General features: G+C 33.1%; 2 protein-coding genes across 2 annotated transcripts; one reads left to right on the top strand and one right to left on the bottom strand.

The window, feature by feature from the left end:
• The first annotated feature begins 859 nt into the window (after nucleotides 1-859).
• Nucleotides 860-7,854, top strand: LOC131669290 (scoloptoxin SSD14-like). Its single transcript, XM_058944068.1, has 11 exons — nucleotides 860-903; nucleotides 3,765-3,918; nucleotides 4,027-4,154; nucleotides 4,328-4,467; nucleotides 4,552-4,784; nucleotides 4,873-5,039; nucleotides 5,116-5,336; nucleotides 5,412-5,607; nucleotides 5,668-5,833; nucleotides 6,042-6,188; nucleotides 6,257-7,854. Exons 1-11 carry the CDS (start codon nucleotides 896-898, stop codon nucleotides 6,443-6,445), a joined length of 1,749 nt encoding a protein of 582 aa, XP_058800051.1. The 5' UTR covers nucleotides 860-895; the 3' UTR covers nucleotides 6,446-7,854.
• Nucleotides 7,855-9,469: 1,615 nt separating this feature from the next.
• On the bottom strand, nucleotides 9,470-14,231 carry LOC131669284 (DNA excision repair protein ERCC-5 homolog). The gene is made up of 9 exons (XM_058944058.1): nucleotides 14,049-14,231; nucleotides 13,760-13,864; nucleotides 13,486-13,661; nucleotides 12,819-13,262; nucleotides 12,534-12,753; nucleotides 11,079-12,466; nucleotides 10,690-11,002; nucleotides 10,379-10,615; nucleotides 9,470-10,305 (listed from the first exon to the last, which is right to left on the bottom strand). The coding sequence occupies exons 2-9, from the start codon at nucleotides 13,845-13,847 to the stop codon at nucleotides 9,536-9,538; spliced, it is 3,636 nt and encodes a 1,211-aa protein (XP_058800041.1). The 5' UTR covers nucleotides 13,848-13,864; nucleotides 14,049-14,231; the 3' UTR covers nucleotides 9,470-9,535.
• Between the last annotated feature and the right edge of the window lie 5,099 nt (nucleotides 14,232-19,330).

Consider the following 19,330-nt stretch of genomic DNA (forward strand, 5'->3'; position numbering starts at 1 on the left):
AATTTTGTCAAACTATATCTGTTTCTACTTTGCAATATTTCATTTCAAAACAATATCTTATATATTGAGATTTCTTTTAGTTATATCTAAGACTCATTAACTTACCATTTTTTTATCCTCTTATAATATTATACAATGCCTATATCAGTTTAAACAATCAATATTTAACGATCTATATCTAAAACTATATAGATATACTGTTGATTATGTAACTGAAAAAAATGAGTCAAATAATTTTCACATTTGATATAATTTTAAGAAAATATTGGCCCTGCATAACGATAAACTGAATGTTTTAATCTAAATAATAATCGATTACTAATATTTGATTTTTTATAATAATTTTCTGTTTTATCTTTTAGATTTTTTATTTTTTATCTTTTAGAGTTGACATTTTATATTTAGTTTGAAATAATTTTCGTACCATCCTATAAATAAAAGTTGATATAAACTTTTGTTACAAATAAAATGTACGTTTTGAAATATAGCTGAAGTTGGATAAATTTTCTACGAATAATACTCACTTAATCAACTATTAATAGCAATGACAAAAGAAAAAAACACTTCTTGATCAAAACTTTATAATTCCAAAAAAGATCATAATTCGTACAAACGATTTTTTGCCTACATCATCCTCACATGCCTGACTTCAAATGTGCAATGTATATTTTTATTTTTATTGTAAGCTTAGTAAATGATAAAGATTGTTTCGCGCTTATATTCCCCACTTTCGCCCATCTGTAATGTTATACGTAGATACCGTATTACGTATAAACCAGCAGTCTGGTGGGGATTGAAAATTCTCGAGACAGCGCGCAGGTTTTCTATCGTTGAAGATTAGTCAAGATTGCGCTTTGAATGGGACCAGTGTTACCGATCGTACTTTGGCTCAATCATGATCAGGTTGGTACATTTACCACTACTATGTATTTAATATGAAAATATGGTATCGTTTCAAATAACATATCTATCGTCCATTGTGCGCAAAGATAAATTAAAAACAAAAAAAAAAGAAACCGAGTGTAACTGATTAATGACAAGTTCAATGTTAATGAGAGTATATTTTACGATAAGATAATTGTTTATATGTTTACTTTACGAGTTGCGAAAAAAGAAACGGGCTTGCAGATTTTATTTATGTTGAAACAATACGTATATTTTTATCACATTACATTCATCTATAACTGTACGTATGAAAACAAAGTATCTAAATGCTACAAATGAATTTTTATGAATTTATGTGCCCTTCGAAATTTTATTCAAGTACAATAAGCTTATGAAATTATTGGTGGAAATGGCAAGTGTCATTTACATTACATTTTTTTATCGTACAAATCTGTAATCATATTCAATTATATTATCAATCTAATATCTCTGTAAGAAATTACACGCGAAATTGCAGCACAGGTCACTTATAATTGAAAACGAGATTGCTTGTCAAGATCAACTAAAGATTTTACCGACATTGTTTGAAATACTTTAAGTGTTCACCTGCCATCTGTACCAATAGAAACTATAAATGTCTTAAGATTAGTATAGTGTGGTTGCGATACTAATGTCACACTTGAATAACTTTTTTCAATTGTGAAGCTTACATTGTCACCATAAGACTTACAATGTTACCATTTTCTTCCGATAATAATGATTGTACTTAATTTGATTCTCTTTTATTCTCATTTCTATAGATATTATGCCGAACTAATAGATATTCATGAAACTGATGACGAACGATTTGCGCGTAGCCGCGTTTCTTATTTTTCAAGCATTCCTAGCTTTAATTTTATGAAAGTTAACGTGCTTTCAAAATATATACGCAATCGTAAACAATAAATATTAATTGTCTGAAAGATAATATCTTAGGCCATTTGAAATACAATTTTATTGTTGTGCATTTTATTGTCAAACATCAGACGGAAAATCAAATGCGAAAATACCTACATTGAATTATAAATGCTGTTTGCGTTGCGCTTTGGAAGTGATTGTGATTTTGAGCCGCACTTTAGAAGCATATCTAATATTTGTTTATTTTAGTTTGAATTTTTTATTCAACATTCTGATGATTTCATAGCAGTAATAGACTAATAATTATGCAGTTGACACATCGTTAGAAAAGATTAATGTTTAATATATCTAATTTTGTTGCGTGGATATATATGCTGAGTTCCAAATTCACGAATGCATTCGACGTTTATACGTATTTCGTGAAAGCATTTGACGTAATACGAAGGCAATAAAAATAAAACTTTCTTGTGTCAACGAAACAGCGAAGTTGTAAAAGGTATCTAAGACTCGATTGATAAATAAAGTATAAAAATTTTTTCTTGGTTTATAGATTAATATTATTGAGGCATATTTAATGTATATTCATATTCTATTGATTGATTAAATGATAAACAAGCTTATTTTAAGCCCATGAAGTTTATCGAGAAACAATCTATCTTAAAATTCTTCCAAACAAATCCCAGAAGGATTTTGGGGATATAAAAAAGGAAAAAAATATATAATCGTTGTTTTTTTTTATGTATTATTATTATTATTATTATTTGTAAAAGTCAATTGAATTATAGCTTTCTATTAAATAGAGGTCAGCATATAAAAAATTACGCAAAATTGGCATTGCACAACGTATACAATTATAGATATTTCAACAGTATATTAATTTGAAAATAGTTTCACGTAGTAAAAGCAACGATTTTTTCATTATACATTATAAGCTAAACGTGCTTCTTTTAATAAGTCGCACTGATATGATATTTGATATCAAAGAATTTTATAGTATGTGCTTTAATAAAGCTAAAATAAAGTTTCTTCTTCATGAAAACTAAGTATTTTGGTTAAAAAGTAGAACTCACGACATTTGTGTCAATGGAACCAATTTTCATGCAACCTTGAATTTTATTACTGCACGCGAGAAAACTAATTGTTACCAACTATGTAGTATCGAAAAAATATATCTATACACTCTACTCATGCGTGTATATAGTTGACACAGAAAAATTCATTACTTTGCAGTGAAGTAAAAATAATAAAACTTTAACCACAGTAATAAAGTATAATTTATTGTTGAAAGGACACATTGTACGAAAATACTAATAGCACAAATCATTATCACGATGGTATCATGTCAAGGATAGTATTACTTAAGAGATTAATTATCTTGGCGATTGATCAAATAAGGACTACAATTAGTAGACATTAACACTTTTCTTTATCATAATAAATTATATCTTTAATATTAATCAAATTTCTTACAGTTTGAATAATATAATACTTCTGTGACATCTTTATTATATCTTTGAACTTTGAAAATAATCATAAACAACCAAAAAACTATACTTATTGTAGAATAATTAAATTATTATTATAATCCTGTCAACTCATTATATTAAAAACTCTCGTTTTATAATTGTTCTTAACAAGATTTGTTCAATCAGGTCGAACAAGTTTAGAAAATTTGTAACCAGCAGTAATTTTCTTGATCGTGATCTATGTTACGTTAGACTTATGTAAAATGGCGTTTCATTTTTAATTTTTTTAAATTATAATTTTTTTTGTTTTTTCTGCGGTAGCTTAATTTGAAATAATTCAAACCATAAGTCGTATAATAAATGATCACATCCACTTTAGCTCATAAAGATCACGTTTCCCAATTCGCATAAAATTATATGTACCTATATACAAGATATAAATGACATAAGATAAACCATTGTTATGAATTAAATTAAATATAATCAGCTTATTATTTATGAAACATTTTATTTCAGGCTATACGAAAAAAAAGTCTTGATCGGTGCAGGTGTACTTGTCCTACTAGCCATAATTGTTATTGTGGCAGTATATTTTGCTACTTCGCGTGAATCTAATACAATGGATGACTCCAAATTCATAAGTGACTCGTACCTTGGTATTTACAAAACGGTAGTTTTAACTAATCTTTTTTAATGTTACTCGTGTTACCTAATGTTACTAAATTCAGGATAAGTGCAATTTTCATAATTATACGCAATCCACATAAACTTGTTTCAGGCTGCAGTAGTAACAAATGGTCCGGAATGCGCCAAAATAGGATCCGATATATTAGAGCACAAAAATGGCACGGCAGTTGATGCAGCAATCGCAGCGCTTCTATGCGAAGGAATTGCCTCTTTACACAGGTATGCAGCATATTTCATTGCGTCAATCACTGTTTTTTATTTGCAAAATAATCGAGGTTAATCGCAAAGAAACCGGAGTTTTTATCAAAGAGATCCGTAGTCAATGATGCCTGAAGAATCGTCGAGTTATTGCTTACTTTGAAAAAAATACTATTTTTATCTTTAATTTTCAGTATGGGTCTTGGCGGAGGATTTCTGATGACCATTTACGATGCAAAAACTCAAAAAGCTACGTTTTTGGACGCGAGAGAAACAGCACCGAAATTGGCTAATGAAACCATGTTCGGTGGTAATGCCACCTTATCTTTCGCAGGTATACAACGTACAATCTTCGATGCATTAAAATATAATCTCCATATAGGATAATAAAATTAACTAAATAAATTGAAACTAATAGGAGGATTATCCGTTGCTGTACCAGGAGAACTCATGGGTTACTGGGAAGTTCATCAAAAATACGGACGAGTCCCGTGGAAAGATTTATTTGAACCGGCTATAAAATTATGTGAAAATGGTAATATAATTAATAAGTACCTTTACAACAGTCTCAAGGGTAAAGAAAAATATATTAGAGAGGAGGAAACGTTGAGAGAAATTTTGATAAACAGTGAGACGAATATGTTGTACGCGGTAAGAAAACTTTTAATTTCTCTAAGCCTAATGTTTAGTCGTGGTACAACATTTTTCTTTTTTACTTTGAATAGACATTGTTATTTAGGAAGGTGAACTAATAAAAAGACCAAAACTGGCAGAAACTTTGAGAAAATTAGCAAATGCTCCAAATCCAGTTGATCTTTTCTACAAAGGGGATATGGCCAAGCAACTTGTCGCCGAGATAAAAGGCTTCAAAGGAATCATTACTGAAGAAGATTTTGCCAATTATAAGTAAGTTTTCTAAACATAAAGTGTGATATTACGGAACTGAATGTTTTAATTAAACATTCATTTTACTAAATTTAAGAGTACAGTGGAGGGAACCTACAGTAGCGAAACTTGGGAAAATAACCATGTACTCGGCACCACCTCCTGGCTCAGGTGTTCTCCTTACATTTATGCTCAATGTCCTTGAAAAACTCCTACCAGCCAACGATACGAATATTTTGTGGCAACGAATCATCGAGACTTTCAAATGGGCTTACGCTAAACGTACACTACTGGGTGATCCAGCTTTTGAAAACATAAGTAAACAAAAAAAAGTTTTTAAGTTTATTTTATTGTTCAAGAATTCATAAATTAATACGTTGATATTACTTTTAGCGGAAGTTATAGCTAATTTAACATCGAAGGAGTATGCTGATAAAATAAGGTTGAAAATCAAAGACAATAAAACATACCAAGATCCAAAATTTTACGGAGCTAATACGACGAATAGAGAGACTCATGGTACAGCGCATGTATCAGTATTAGCTCCTGATGGTTCTGCAGTTTCAGTCACATCTACAATAAATCAAGTGTAAGTTACATTTGTTTATGATCCAATGAATAAAATGTAAATCGATTTTTGTAATAACAGATTGGGCGCTAAAATACGGTCGAAGTCGACTGGTATCATATTCAACGATGAAATGGACGATTTTAGCGCCCCAAATATCACGAATGCATTTGATGTACCACCTTCACCAGCAAATTTTATTAAACCTAATAAAAGACCATTGAGTTCGATGTCACCTACTATATTGGTAAATACTATAATGTATAACTTGGTATTTTTTTTAAACTGTAGTCGTTGTGAAAACTATACTCCATCCTCTTTAAAACAATATCTGAACTATCATCTTTCAAATTTTTATATTTTGGTATATCTAGCTTATGTTGAACCTTGTTTGCTCAATAATAAATTTTATTTACGCACACTAAAAAAATATGTATTTTAATTTTTTGTACAAGGTGGATGAAGACAACAAGGTAAAACTAGTCATTGGCGCTGCTGGTGGAACAAAAATTACAACAGCAGTGGCTTCAATTATCGTCTTACATTTATGGAACGGTTATAACATTAAAGAAGCTATTGACACTCATAGGCTTCACCATCAAGTTAGTGGAAACATCACAAATTATAACGAAACCAACATCTAATGAGACTAAATAATACTTTTTTTCAGCTGTTTCCTATGGTAATTCAAAATGAAAAAAATTTTCCTCAAAGCGTTCTGCAATATTTGCATAATATCGGTCACAACGTAACCACTTTTTCTGGAATTGGAAGTGCAGTCACTGGTATTTCAAATAATAATGGACAAATAATGGCCAATTCCGACTACAGACGACTAGGAAGAACAGCAGGGTTCTGAAATTGTTGAGAAATGTTTGTTTGAAATATTTCTAGTAAATCAAGTTCCTATTTGCTTGATCTCAGTACGAAATATTCGATTGTGGTGTAGCAAAGAAAAATATTCTTAATTGTGCCTAAGTGATATTAATTGATAGACCGGTATCAGTTTGAATATTGTTATCACCACAACTATTAAATTTGTATTGAACAATATCCATTTGTTATCATAATCACCAATGGGATATGATACATTTTAAATCTATTCACTCGATACAAGTATTACGTTACTGTAGACGTAGCAATATGTTTATATGAATACTAATTTTACAACACTCACTTGCCTGGTCTGAACCATACTGTATATATGTATACAGGGTGGTTTCAACAACCCTGTATATATGTATACAGGGTGGTTTCAACAACCCTTATACTTCTTCCAAAATTAAAAAATACGCAAATGATGCAAAAAAAATGGCTCATTGTTGCTGTATGGCTGTCACTGGAATCGATAAAAAACTACGCAATTATGCATTTTCTAAAATGACCAGTAAAAAATTCAATCACAACAATCAATTGAGTGTATGTATAGGTTTTCAAATAGCGGAAACTTATCTGCCTAAACATTCTTTATTACATTTTCATCATTTCCAAAAAATATACTATAAAAATAATATAGAGATTATTGAAATAATGAGAGATTAGGGAAAAACGAAATTTTCAAACACTCTATGGGTAGTCTAGCCGGGAAATTTTTTCATGTATAAGTGTGTTCACAACGGTATTGGACATTTATTCGGAACAACGTGCAGCCTCAAATCAGTACGTAAAATTTTGAAGGCTATTATCAAAGTCATCGTTCAAGCATACACCTACATTTCTATTAGAATTTGCTACTTTTCTTTCTTCAAATTCATTAAATAAAATTTACAAATCCAATTGTAACTAAGATTTTTTAATCCGAATACATTTATTGTTACATACTTTTTGAAAGGTGGAAAAGATCGTGTGAATTATTATCTACCAAATATATAATCATTAAGTTATTGTTGTTACGATATACGATATTTGATAGATATTATGCACCAGCAGATATTGAAGAAGCGAATACGAAAGCGTAAACACTGCTTTTTAACGACTCTGAAAAAGGGGATATAAGATTAACTAATATTGAAGAGTTGAAGATTGTAAATAAATGTATCAATGAAAATCAATTTTAATAGAGTATTTTAAAATTGTTCTGATTGTAAACACAGGCGAATTTACATTGCTTAGCTTAGTGGTACGTAAAACCAAAGAAAAAACTTTCATAATATAGTAAATAAACGTTTCTTCAATTTATTGATGTAGTCTAAAGAGCATGTAAAATTTACAATGTAATGAGTATGCAAATTTGATATCAAATACATTATTACTAATAAAATACATACCTAAATGGAGTACAGTGTTTTAGCATGAATTATGTGTAATATCCCCAATAACATAAAAACGCTTTGAAAACGTTTTGGAAACGTTTTTTAAAAACTTCTAAACGCTTGTAGATTTGGTGAACAAAAGCGTTTTTAAGATGTTTTCAAAATATGAGATATGTCCATCTTGATAGAATATATGGATAGAAGAATATTCATGAAGATGTGTCGTACATTTTTGAATAAATGAACATCGTTTAAAAATTTTTTTCGTAAAGTACATCGATATCATCACTACAGACTTTTTAAGCTCAGTTTAGACAGCTTTCAGGAAATTAATGCTTTTGGCTTTGATCATAAATTATTAAAGAGATCTGTTCATGATTATTATAGTTTACACAGCATGTTCAGAAAAAGAGACCCTGAACAAATCGTATAAAGCCGCCACAGCGGCATATTCAGCAAAATCGCTAAATTTTCAGGTATAAAAAAATTTTGTATATTATAGATTTGTCCGGAGGTAAGTTGAACTGCTTTTCAGTCAGTGTCGGAAGCCGCTTCACAGTGACTTAATCAGCTCAAATAGATCGAGACCACGTTCAAATATTTAAGTTTCACTAGCGTATCACTAATTCATGTTAATTTTGCCTGGTATTTGCGATTTGCTTAACTTCTTTTACATACATTCTAATGCAATACATTTGGAATATACTTTAATGTTGATTATATTTTTTATCAAAGTCTCTCACATTGCATCTTACGTAGAATTTGACTCCGAAATCAGAATTAATTCATCACGTCAGGTTTTTTAGATATCCTAACCTAAAGTGTCAAAAAAGACGGTTTTTTTGGGATATTTACGATCTCGTAACATCGCGGAAAAATGTATTTTCTGTAAACGGGAAGAACTATCTAAAAGATAGGTCTGTGCTTACCTTTTAAAAGTCATTTTTAAGATTTGAGATACCTTTTTTTCATCAAGATGTCGTTGATTGAAACCATCAAGTATTTTAGCAGTTTCGAAACACGTAATTTTCCGGATACGCATATTTAGCAAATGCAAGACTATAACTCCATACCCTAATTGTCTTAACTCTCGAGTCCTGTAACCTGCAACGCTATAAACTCAAACCCTTACGTGTGATAACTCAAAACATTATAAAGCTGTGACTTCTCTTAAAGATGACTATGGTACCGAACTATTATTGATTTTAGCTCATGACGGTTCAGTAGTGTTGGTCACCAATAATGATCAATATATGATGTATGTATTTTAAAACAAAACTTTGCATTAATATTTAGATGGTATCACAAAAAATTCCGAAGTTTTAAAATTCTCTTATAATTAAAATATTATTTATAGAATTAAGGCCTCTTTTTACTCAAAGACTAAATTATTTTTTGTACAAAATTACATATATTTAGATTTAATAAAACTATAAAACTCTTCAGTAAATTAAGAATAGACCTCAAAATTGTATCTTGCAAACTTACAAGTAGAATCACTTACCATGGCTAAAAAAAATAAACCTTATCCTGATCATCTTAAACGGTAATAAAAGTTTGCTAGGATTTTAAATAACCAGTTTGTAATTTATAAAAAATTATAACAAATTTTTTTGTATATTCAATAAATAAGTACAGTTAAGTTATTTTACTAATAAACATGTGGAATTTTATAATAATAAACACATTATAAAATTTCACGAATCACTGTTACTTTCAGACAGTTCGGCTTCGTCTTTGATTTTCTTAGTAACTTTCTTCGTTTTCTTGACGCGACTCAATTTCGATTTGCGAAATACTTCTATCGCTTTGAGTTTCGACTTTAAAGCATTAACTTTGTCTTTCTCTCTCTGAGGAATGGTTTCATTGATGTGAGTCGTAATCTTCTTAGGCGCCTCTCGAGCATCACGATCGATAAACTTTTTTTTTCGCGTAGTTGTTATAGCCTGTTGCGACTCACTTATTTCAATAAATTCATCGTTTTCGACTGATTGATTCTCGTCATCATTCTCCTTCATCTCTGCAATAGGTGGTAACGTGCTTATTGACGGTTTCTCCGTATCACTTTTAGATTTCTTTCCCCGTGTAGCCATGATTTTTTTAATTCTCTTAGGTTTCTCTTTTTGAATTGGTGCAACTGACTCATCATCTGAAGAATCAGCATTCTGACTTTTACCACCTAATCTTTGAACAGCCGACTGCACTCTCTTACTTAAAGAAGATTCAATGGATTTTGGAATAGTTTGAACTTTGAAGTATGCGTCGATTCCTTTTTGACTCTTGCTTTCAGTAAATCTTTGCATCACGGGATTTATTATTTCATCAAACTTCAATTTTGTCCAACCAAATTTCTTTTTTACATAATCTGCCAGCAGAACTAGATTTGGTTTGCCCCAGGTAAATTCTTCTTTCGACTCATCGATCGTCGGGGCCAAGTACGCTTGCACAACTGCTTGGCTTGGAAACCCTTTGATTACATGTTAAACGTTAGGCTTGGAATTATATCATATCACTTAATAAAATAATATACGTTGCAATACCCTTTTCAATTTGTACATTTTTCAGTTTATTACGTAATGTGAGTTTGCTGGGTGCTGTCAATTTTCCAGACCTAAACCAAGCACAGAATGATCGCAACCCTCGTAAAATATCCTCTCCTTCACATGGAAAAGAAGCGATAATTTCTAAGGCTGTAACAGGACCAACACCAGCTAAGCCATTTGTATAATCACTGCCAACCAAAAGAGCTAATAATATCAACTCTTTTCTGCTCAACTCTGAAAACAATATTTTATCACGTTATTCAAAGACTAGCTACTATGTTGAGCATATAAAAATTCGAGTTATTTACTGAAGTGGTGCTCAATATCTTTTGATAAAAATTGCAATACTTTCTTATTATTATCAAAAAAATTTTTGTACACGCAATTTCCTCCAAATAACCATATGTCTGAGTCATCAGTTACCGTTCCGTCAGTCAATTTAATTTGTTCCAAATAAGCACACTGTGCTTCAGCTTCCATAGGAGCTACAATATAAGGTATACCAAATAAACGTAAAAGTTCTTGAGCTTCTAATCTCATTTGATCTGTTATATCTATTGCTTGTCTCTCCAATTTTCCAAGGCTTTCATTAATTTGTTTTTGTTCGGTTTCTAATTGTTCCTACATATACAACATATTGATAAGTCAATATCATAAACGCATTGAATTTTTCGAAAGGATGATGAAAAAATAATACCTTCATTGACTCAAGTTCCTTTTCATTGTTAGGTAGGACTAAAGGAGGTTCCTTGTTAACATGAATCACTTCTTGATCTTTATTATATTGTTCCTTTTCATCCGAGATTTCTTTCGTGTCGTATTTCAAAAAAGTTTCCGAATTATTCAAAATATTATCTGCATCAATATTTTCATCATTTTTATTTTCTTTGACACTTTCAATAATCTCGCTATTTATACTTTGCCCTTCATTTTCCGTCTGTATTGTGATGCTTTTTTTAGATTTATTTTCTGTAGAAATATTGTCAAATTCGGATTTATCTTGATCAACTTTAACTGAAGTGGTCTGATGAAACATTTTTTTGACTTCTAGTAATTCAATTGTAGGACTTAATGATACTAAATGATTACTTTTCCTTTCTTCCAAAAACAACAAATTCTCATTTTTAACATCAACAAAATCTTCTTTGTTGGTTGATTCGATGATAGAAATATCGTAAGATCTTTTAATTTCCCTGACTACAGGTTTATTTTCTGTCAAGTCATTTAATTTTTTGATTGTTTCTTCATCTGTGAATATATCAGCAAAAATATCATCTACTAACTTTTCTTCTGCTTTCACTGTTACTTCAAAGAAAGGTTTCTTTACATTAGTTGTATTAACGAGTTCTGGAATAGAAATATTTTGTACTTCAATAAAATCATTCGATTCTGAATCTGAAGATTCTGCAGCAAGTAATTTGTCAGGATCATTGATTTTCAGATCTGACTTTGAATCTGTAATTATTTCTGAGACTTCAACAAAGTCGTCAGATTCAGAATCAGATTTAGTGACGTTTGAAACTTTTGGTTCATTTGAAACTTCATTAAAGACATCAGATTCCGAACTAGATTCAATAATGTTTGATACTTCTTCCGGAACTTCTTTCATTATTTTAGGCGTTTCAATAGTATCAAATAATTTTTTTCTTTTGCCCTTACTATATGAAGAACGTCTTGATTTTATTTTTCGTTTTGACGACGCCTGAGAGCTTGTGGTATCAGATTTTTTTTTATTTTTCTTACTCTGTTCAACTATTTTGAGAATCTGTTCTTTACTTAGACCACTGTTTTCTAACATATAAGCTAAAGCAGGATTCATCACAGACTTAGGAATGACATTTTTAGGAAGTGTAGAAGACTCATTAAGAGTAGTTTCATTGAAACCGTCATCTGAAAGCCAATCTTCATCTAAATCATAAGCATAAATATTATCAACTTCTGGTATTGAAGTATCAGAGCAAATAGACCTTGAATCCATTAGAGCATTATTTTCTTGTTCTTTTGAATTTTTATTGGAATCATCACTGTTTTCATCAGAGCATGTGAAACCATTGGATTTTTCAGTATTATATGACAAAGGTTTCTCTAAAATATGAATATATGTTAGATTTTTTTACACGATTAATCATAAAAATAAATATAAATAATTTACCTTTCATGTAAATAACTCTGGTTGAACTATCAGCAGCTATTCGAAAAGCAGCATCTTGTTTTTGAGTCATATTAATACCTTGATCTGTTAAAAGTTGTTCTAGTTCTTCCAAAGTCAAAGTTTTCCCTCCCATTTCTTTTTCAGCAGTTTCAAGAGATTCTTGAACATTTCTTCGTTTCAACAAACGCTCAACTTGAAAACCAGAATATTTATTTGAGCCCTGAAATAGATCCATAATAATATACTTTTTTAAACATATTTTCAGGTAAAAAGTATTTCACTAACAGTTGGTAATTCATGAATCCGACCCCAAGAACTTTGTTTTCTTGTTTCTTTCAAGTCTGTCAGAATATCATATCTAACGTCTGCTGGTAAATTTTTAAATTCTTCAGTATTTATATTAACAGTGTGAATATTTCCCATCCATTTAGTCTGTTTACGAGGACTCAGGTTCAGCTGATCATCTTCATCAGACCTTATGTAATCATCAGAATCTGTAAATTGACTAGTACTAGGCATATCGGGTAGAAAGTACATATCAGGTATTTTAGAAGTGCCTGGTATAGCTTTTGGATCCTTGAAATGTTGGATTGTACTACTTTCTCCTTCATCGTTTCCTTTGTCAAGTGCTCCCTTCACTGCTGTGTGTTTTATCAGGTTGTTTATCAAATCATTCTTCAACTTTTGTGCTTTACTAGCTGCAATAGATTTTAGCTTCCTGCGTGTAGCCTGTGGACGTAAAAGAATGAGAGGATTCGGTTCCCACTACCTGATTCCCACGCTGAGCTAATTATGTCTTAGAGATATTATGAGCCAGATAGAGAAACAATATGAAGAACAACTACATTTCAATTTAAAAACATTTTTCAATAAAAAGGATTGAAATATCTATTAAACTTTACTAACAATTTGATTTATTTAAAAAGACTTCATTGCTGATAATTGGACTTACAATAGTATTCTTTTTCAATAGTGGTACACCTCCATCAAAAACAAATACTGGTTTGATTTTGAAATACATTAATTTGCAAATTCTATTGAATAAACCAATCAAATGGGCATTAGGTAAAGAATTGCCTCTTCGATCTTGATAGCCTTGTATTACTTGATGAATCCATATTGAAACATCTAAAAAAATAAATTTTTAATAATTATTAGTCTCGTAAGTGAAGAGTGATACAGTCAATATGAAATATATGAACGAATGTAAAATATTAGATATATACCAATAGCCAGCACTTTTCCTTCAAGAGTTTCTAATGGAACAGGCTTTCCTGTTGCATCAACTAGTCTCCAGAGTCCTATTACTCCCATGTTTTAATGAATACTTCCTATTAGTACAAAATAAATAAAAATATTCATGATTGCATAATATTTTGAAATTTCAGTACACGTTTGGTTTAAAATTATGAAGATTTTACGAATAAAAATTAACGATTTGAAATATTCGCTAGAATTTTCTGCGTAATAATAAATAATGAAAAATATCTATTTAAAAAAAAATGTAAGCTTAACCTTATAGTTTGTTTATTTCTTGAAATACATGCTACACCTTACGTCCTTACTAAAAATCTACAGAACGAAATATTTGAATTCACTTATCATCATCGACGTCACACTGAAAATTACCAAAAATAATGGTTTGAGCGTAAAAAATCAGCCAGGCAAACAAACAAGTATGGAGCCCCGCATAATAGATTTTGCGCGCTGCCAGAACGGATCAGCTGATCGAAGAGAATGGCATGATGCAGGGACCGGCAATATAGTTGGCGTTGGCGGCATGTTCCGTTCGATGATTTACGGCACGTACAATCACCGTGAGAAATCTCAGAAAAAAATTATCGATAAACCGGGCTGTTTGGAGTACACTTTTTCCCCAGGACGCTTCGCGAAATCAGACTGACAGCCTAATCTGGTGTGTTATTATTAATCGTAGATCGCTTTAGTTTATAAAGTCGGTATAATCGAAAATGTTAATAGGAACTTTAATTACATTTCAGCTTTTTTATTACGATAGATAGAAAGTCCAATCTAATATCATTTGAAAAAAACTCAGTGTATAAAAAGAGATAAAATCGAATTCGGAAGACTAAAAATAATTGATTATAGTGAAGCGATGTCTTACAAATGAATCTATAGACAAGTATTCAAACATATAGAGGCAAAATCTCACTCGTTGGCAAAAGCACACGCAACATAGAATATGAGCGCGCACACACAACACACAATATTTGCAGCACACAAGTTTAGAAATCAGCGAACCAAAGAACGGTAATAACGCTCGCACAGCAATCCATCCGTATCTAACAATTAACCTCGCGATAAAGCGGAGTTTAATACAAATATAAATCTATGAGAACCGATATCGACCAGTAACGCACAGAAAATAGTGCTAGCAACTTTTTCTTTCTCCCCTCGCCATCATCGTAGTCATCATGGTCGTTGTCTAAATAGAGTTTGAAAGCGTCGGTGGGAATTTTGGGGATTAATGTGGGGGGAGCGATATAGAAAGAATCTAAACACAATCTTTCTTTTCGGCCCTTTGTGTTCCATTCAGACTTCAATAGTCAATTTGTCCAATATATACTGAAATTTAACTGCCTAAGATATGTGAACGTTCGAAAAATTCTTGTATGTTTTTTCAACGTGTTCGTCTTCTATGTTTCCAGTTCGAAATCGACAAGCCCATTCCTGTCAAAGTTACACCGAAATAAACACCCTCGCTTCATTCTCGGAGCAAAAAAAAAACGAACGCCCCATAAAATCGAGCTCCGTTTTCCGACTCGCTTCTTTCCTACATTTTTCTCTTTGGCTCGCACACGCGTAGTGTGTGTATGTACGTAGCCCTGATAATTGAGCCTTGCAGCTCTCGCAGTACGTATCCTTAATTGGCCGTAAAAATAGAGCGCAGAGAGCTCGTTGGGTAATTAAGAGCTTCGATGGCCCGTCTCTTAGTGTGAGTGCGCAGTACTGCTGATGCGCGCACATCGGCTTGCGCAAACGTATACCGCAAGAGTTGGTGTGCAGTTGTTTAGAAGTTACGCTTCTTGAATTACCCACTCACGGCTGCATATATAACTCATAACTGGCTGCCGAGTCATGGAAATGTTCCGTATTCTTGTGTGCGCGAGAATGCGAGCTTGCAAGTTAATTAGATCGCCATCGCCACAGTTTGAATCGATGCAATCTGAATTTGCAACGAAAGTATGGACTTTCGCCAATCAGCTCACCTAAGAGCTACACGCAAAATGAAACTACACACTATTCCGCGTTCACGAACAGTACATTATTCAAAAACAACAACAATCTCCGCCCGCGGATACACGTACCTTCACCTCTCGTTCGAAAATTCACGTATGTATAAAGCCGCGCTCGCGCGAATGTCAAATCGTAAGTTGAGCTCTCAGTAAGTTTACTCTCTCTCGCTCCTTTCAAGAAGGGAATACTTAATCGGCGTCGGCGATCGCGAGCGTCCCCCCTCTCCCCTTATTACGATGTTTCGCTGAATAAATGCATCGCCACCTCTCCCGGATTTTCATGTCGCTCTCTCGAGACTCTCCGCCGCGCGCAGTCCATGGGAATATCACGAAATGTGTGCCCGCTTACGCGCTCTGCTGATTTTCTGCCAGTGATCAGATTTCTTTATTTATTTATTTGTCTGATATTTCGTTTATGAAATGTCGCACTTATTACACAAATACATATAGACTGCAGTCTCCGTTGATCGCAAAATTCTTCGAGATCAACGGTGGAAAAGAACGTGGCAGCGAGCGTGCTATGTGCTTCACAGCGAATATCGAACGTCATAAAACTGTCCGATATGTAAGCGCGCGCGTCCGAGTAAGAGAATATCCGCGATATAGCCTTCGGGTTCTACATTGACTTTTACTCAGACTCGGCCACTTTGAGAGATTTAAAAATGCATACCGTGCAGATTGGAAACTAGCCTGCTCAGATGTCGAGTCGTAATTTATCAAATTGTGTGCTTGTTTGCTTTTAATACGCGAGTTTAAGGGTGTATAAAATATCTCTCTCATCTGTTTCAGGTGTACAATACAACAGCGAGTAAAAGAGCAATTCTATATCTATAGCCGCATTGTACTTTCGATGTATCCATTTGGGTTATATTTTATTGCCCTGTCGATAAATTTATAATCGGTCTTATAGAGGAACTGATACGATCAGGATTTTATCCTTTATTGCTGATCGTGCCAGACGTCAAGAGCACGACTAACCATTTCTTTTATTCGTCAACAGACGACGCCGTCAAACTTTGAACCTTCATTGTAAATACGGTCGTTTGGCGTACAAGTGTAAGTTACACCGATCAGTTGGATTCGAGTACAGTGAGTTATCACGGCGAAATGACAGATGCATTCGTAGAAACATTGAAAAGAGCGTATCTCACAATCTGCGCGCGAGAATGTGATTGCGAAATCGTGCCTCTTTCGTACTCACGACGTGCACACAACAATTTGTCTATATTTCAATCCTCTCATATTATACTACCCCCTAAAAAAATCTCGAATATTTCAGTGTCTCGATTTCATCACAAATACGGAAAAGAAAAAAAAACAAAGAGAGTATTCACATCCGAATGCAGTGCAACAACACAATAAAAGAAGTCGTGCGGTGAGAGATCCATCAAAGGCTTCATCGAAGCTATCTCTATAACAAAGCCACGCGGCAACTTTGCACGAAAATACGCGAGCGTGGGGGGGGGGCGGTGAAGGTTGTATAAAAATCTATGCTCGAGCGAGCTCCGACTCGGGAGCTTTTCCGAGACACGAGCGCCGAAGACGAATCATTCTCACGCGAAGGGTTTTCGCACACGTGTGTTTATCCCCTGTTCCCCTCTTTTCGGCAGACGTCGTCTACTATACGCGCCGATCCATATAAATGCGCACGAAGCTTGTAATTTGAAGCAAAGGGGAGCTACAAGTGCGTGTATAAATTATGGATGGAATGTCTGCATTGCCGTATTTAAAGTCTGTATACGCTTAGGGTATTTTAAATGTGGATGTGTATGCTTACTTTTAATTTTGAGGGGATCAGCTGTGTGGCTTGCTTGGTCAGCTGGAAAATTAGTGATATTGAATTAATGAATAGTTATAAAATTGTAATGCTGCTGCGTCTCGAATAACAGTTGTTGACATACATTTTTTATTATTGACAATTGTCGGTTTTACTTCGCAGAAGAGCTGCTTAAAATTGTCTTTATTGAAAATAACAAAGAAAAATTACCGAAAAAGGATATTTATAATTTAGTTAAGAATAATAAATAATTTTAAAAAATTAGAGTTACTCCACTCGAATCGTAAATCTTCGTAATTGCAAATTGCGCGCTGTAACGTAAGAGAAATTGTTGTCTCTTTTACAAAGAAGATTTAAGATAAGATCTAGGGAGTAGCAGGAACACGTGCAGAGAAAGAGAGAGAGAGAGAGAGACGATGACGAAATTCGCTACGAGAGCTAAGCGGATGAATTATATACAGCGGAAGGACCTCGAAATAGTCAGTTGTGCGCCACTCACAGAGCCGGAAGAAAAGTAGCGTAAATCCATTAGTTTTTCATCAGTTTGCCATTTGCCCCCCCCCCCCCCCCCCCACTCTACTCACTATATAACATTAGCACTTCGTGCGGCAGATAGAATAGGGTCTTCTTTAACTCCCCCTCATACTTGCCGATATATAACACTACTGATACAGTCGTTCAACTCCTGTTGCAATTGTACAAATCTGCTGGCAATTATTTTTGAGAGTACACGTGAACTCAATTTGCCTGCAAGCGCGTACATATTCTAAAAAGGCCTACGTGGAATTTTGAAAAGTTTATATCGGCAATGCTTTCATCAATGAAGTTTATTTCAAATTCTAATCGCCGCACTGGTTAATACACATAGTGAAACGGTTTCTGAATTGATTTCATTAAGCGAGTTGAATTAGCTACCGCACTCATAAGATCGTTCTCCATGTCGTAGCGTTGACGATGATACTATCTTAAATTAATCGACATTAATTTCATTACTGAACGATAGATGGAAGGTATTTGAAGAGACGCCAAATTAAGGAAAATGGGAGCGCGTAAGTTAACGTGACAATGTAATTTAGATCGCGCGACCTCCGTATTCTCGTACGATCATTAAAATTCTATTACATCGTCACCTTTTTAAAATGAAAAATAGAGCCGCTGCATAACTGTTATTGATATGTGCATTGCATAGCAATCATTCGTTAGACACGTTGCCAACGAAGAGAAAAATATAAAAGCGACTTCTAAAGTGATTTTTTTCCGTTTCTTTGCACGATCTATAGTAAATACGGCGAATAAAAATTCCATTTTACAAGTCAAAATACCTTCAACCGGTAGTTTGAATGAAGCTTTCACTTTAATACTACGAGATTTCCTTCTTACCGCTGAGAGACTTGGGAAAATTAAGCGAATTAGAACGAAAAACTCATGGGAATTTTTTTTCTCTTTTCATACTTAGACGTTGCGAGGGAATCTAGTTTTGCTTGGCAGGCAGTAAATGTATGTGATCTCGTGAATTATTTTTTCGCGCCGCTACTTTTCAAAGTAGGTCGTCGTTAAAAGCTAGTTAGGTGACCTTTTTGAATTGCCCTAAACGCCTACAATAACATACATTTCAGAAATACATTTGCAGATTACGTCGGAGAGTCCCATCAAGTTATACTCGTAATAGCTACACTTAAAAACGTGACACTGCAAAACTGATTGTTTAAAAATAGAAATATGCTATTAACGACCGGAGAGCAAAAAATTGTCTCTCTGATAGT

Source organism: Phymastichus coffea, unplaced genomic scaffold (genome assembly GCF_024137745.1).
Source record: "Phymastichus coffea isolate CEN01 unplaced genomic scaffold, Cenicafe_Pcof_1.1 PCOF00091, whole genome shotgun sequence".
In the NCBI taxonomy this organism is placed as follows: Eukaryota; Metazoa; Arthropoda; class Insecta; order Hymenoptera; family Eulophidae; genus Phymastichus; species Phymastichus coffea.

Coding starts and splice junctions, on each gene's coding strand:
- LOC131669290 (XM_058944068.1), top strand. Junction 5,337..5,411: donor TCCAGCTTTTGAAAACATAA/GTAAACAAAAAA, acceptor TATTACTTTTAG/CGGAAGTTATAGCTAATTTA. Junction 5,608..5,667: donor ACATCTACAATAAATCAAGT/GTAAGTTACATT, acceptor TTGTAATAACAG/ATTGGGCGCTAAAATACGGT.
- LOC131669284 (XM_058944058.1), bottom strand. CDS start 13,847: ATGGGAGTAATAGGACTCTGGAGACTAGTTGATGCAACAGGAAAGCCT. Junction 12,754..12,818: donor GGATTCATGAATTACCAACT/GTTAGTGAAATA, acceptor GATCTATTTCAG/GGCTCAAATAAATATTCTGG. Junction 12,467..12,533: donor CAGAGTTATTTACATGAAAG/GTAAATTATTTA, acceptor TTCATATTTTAG/AGAAACCTTTGTCATATAAT.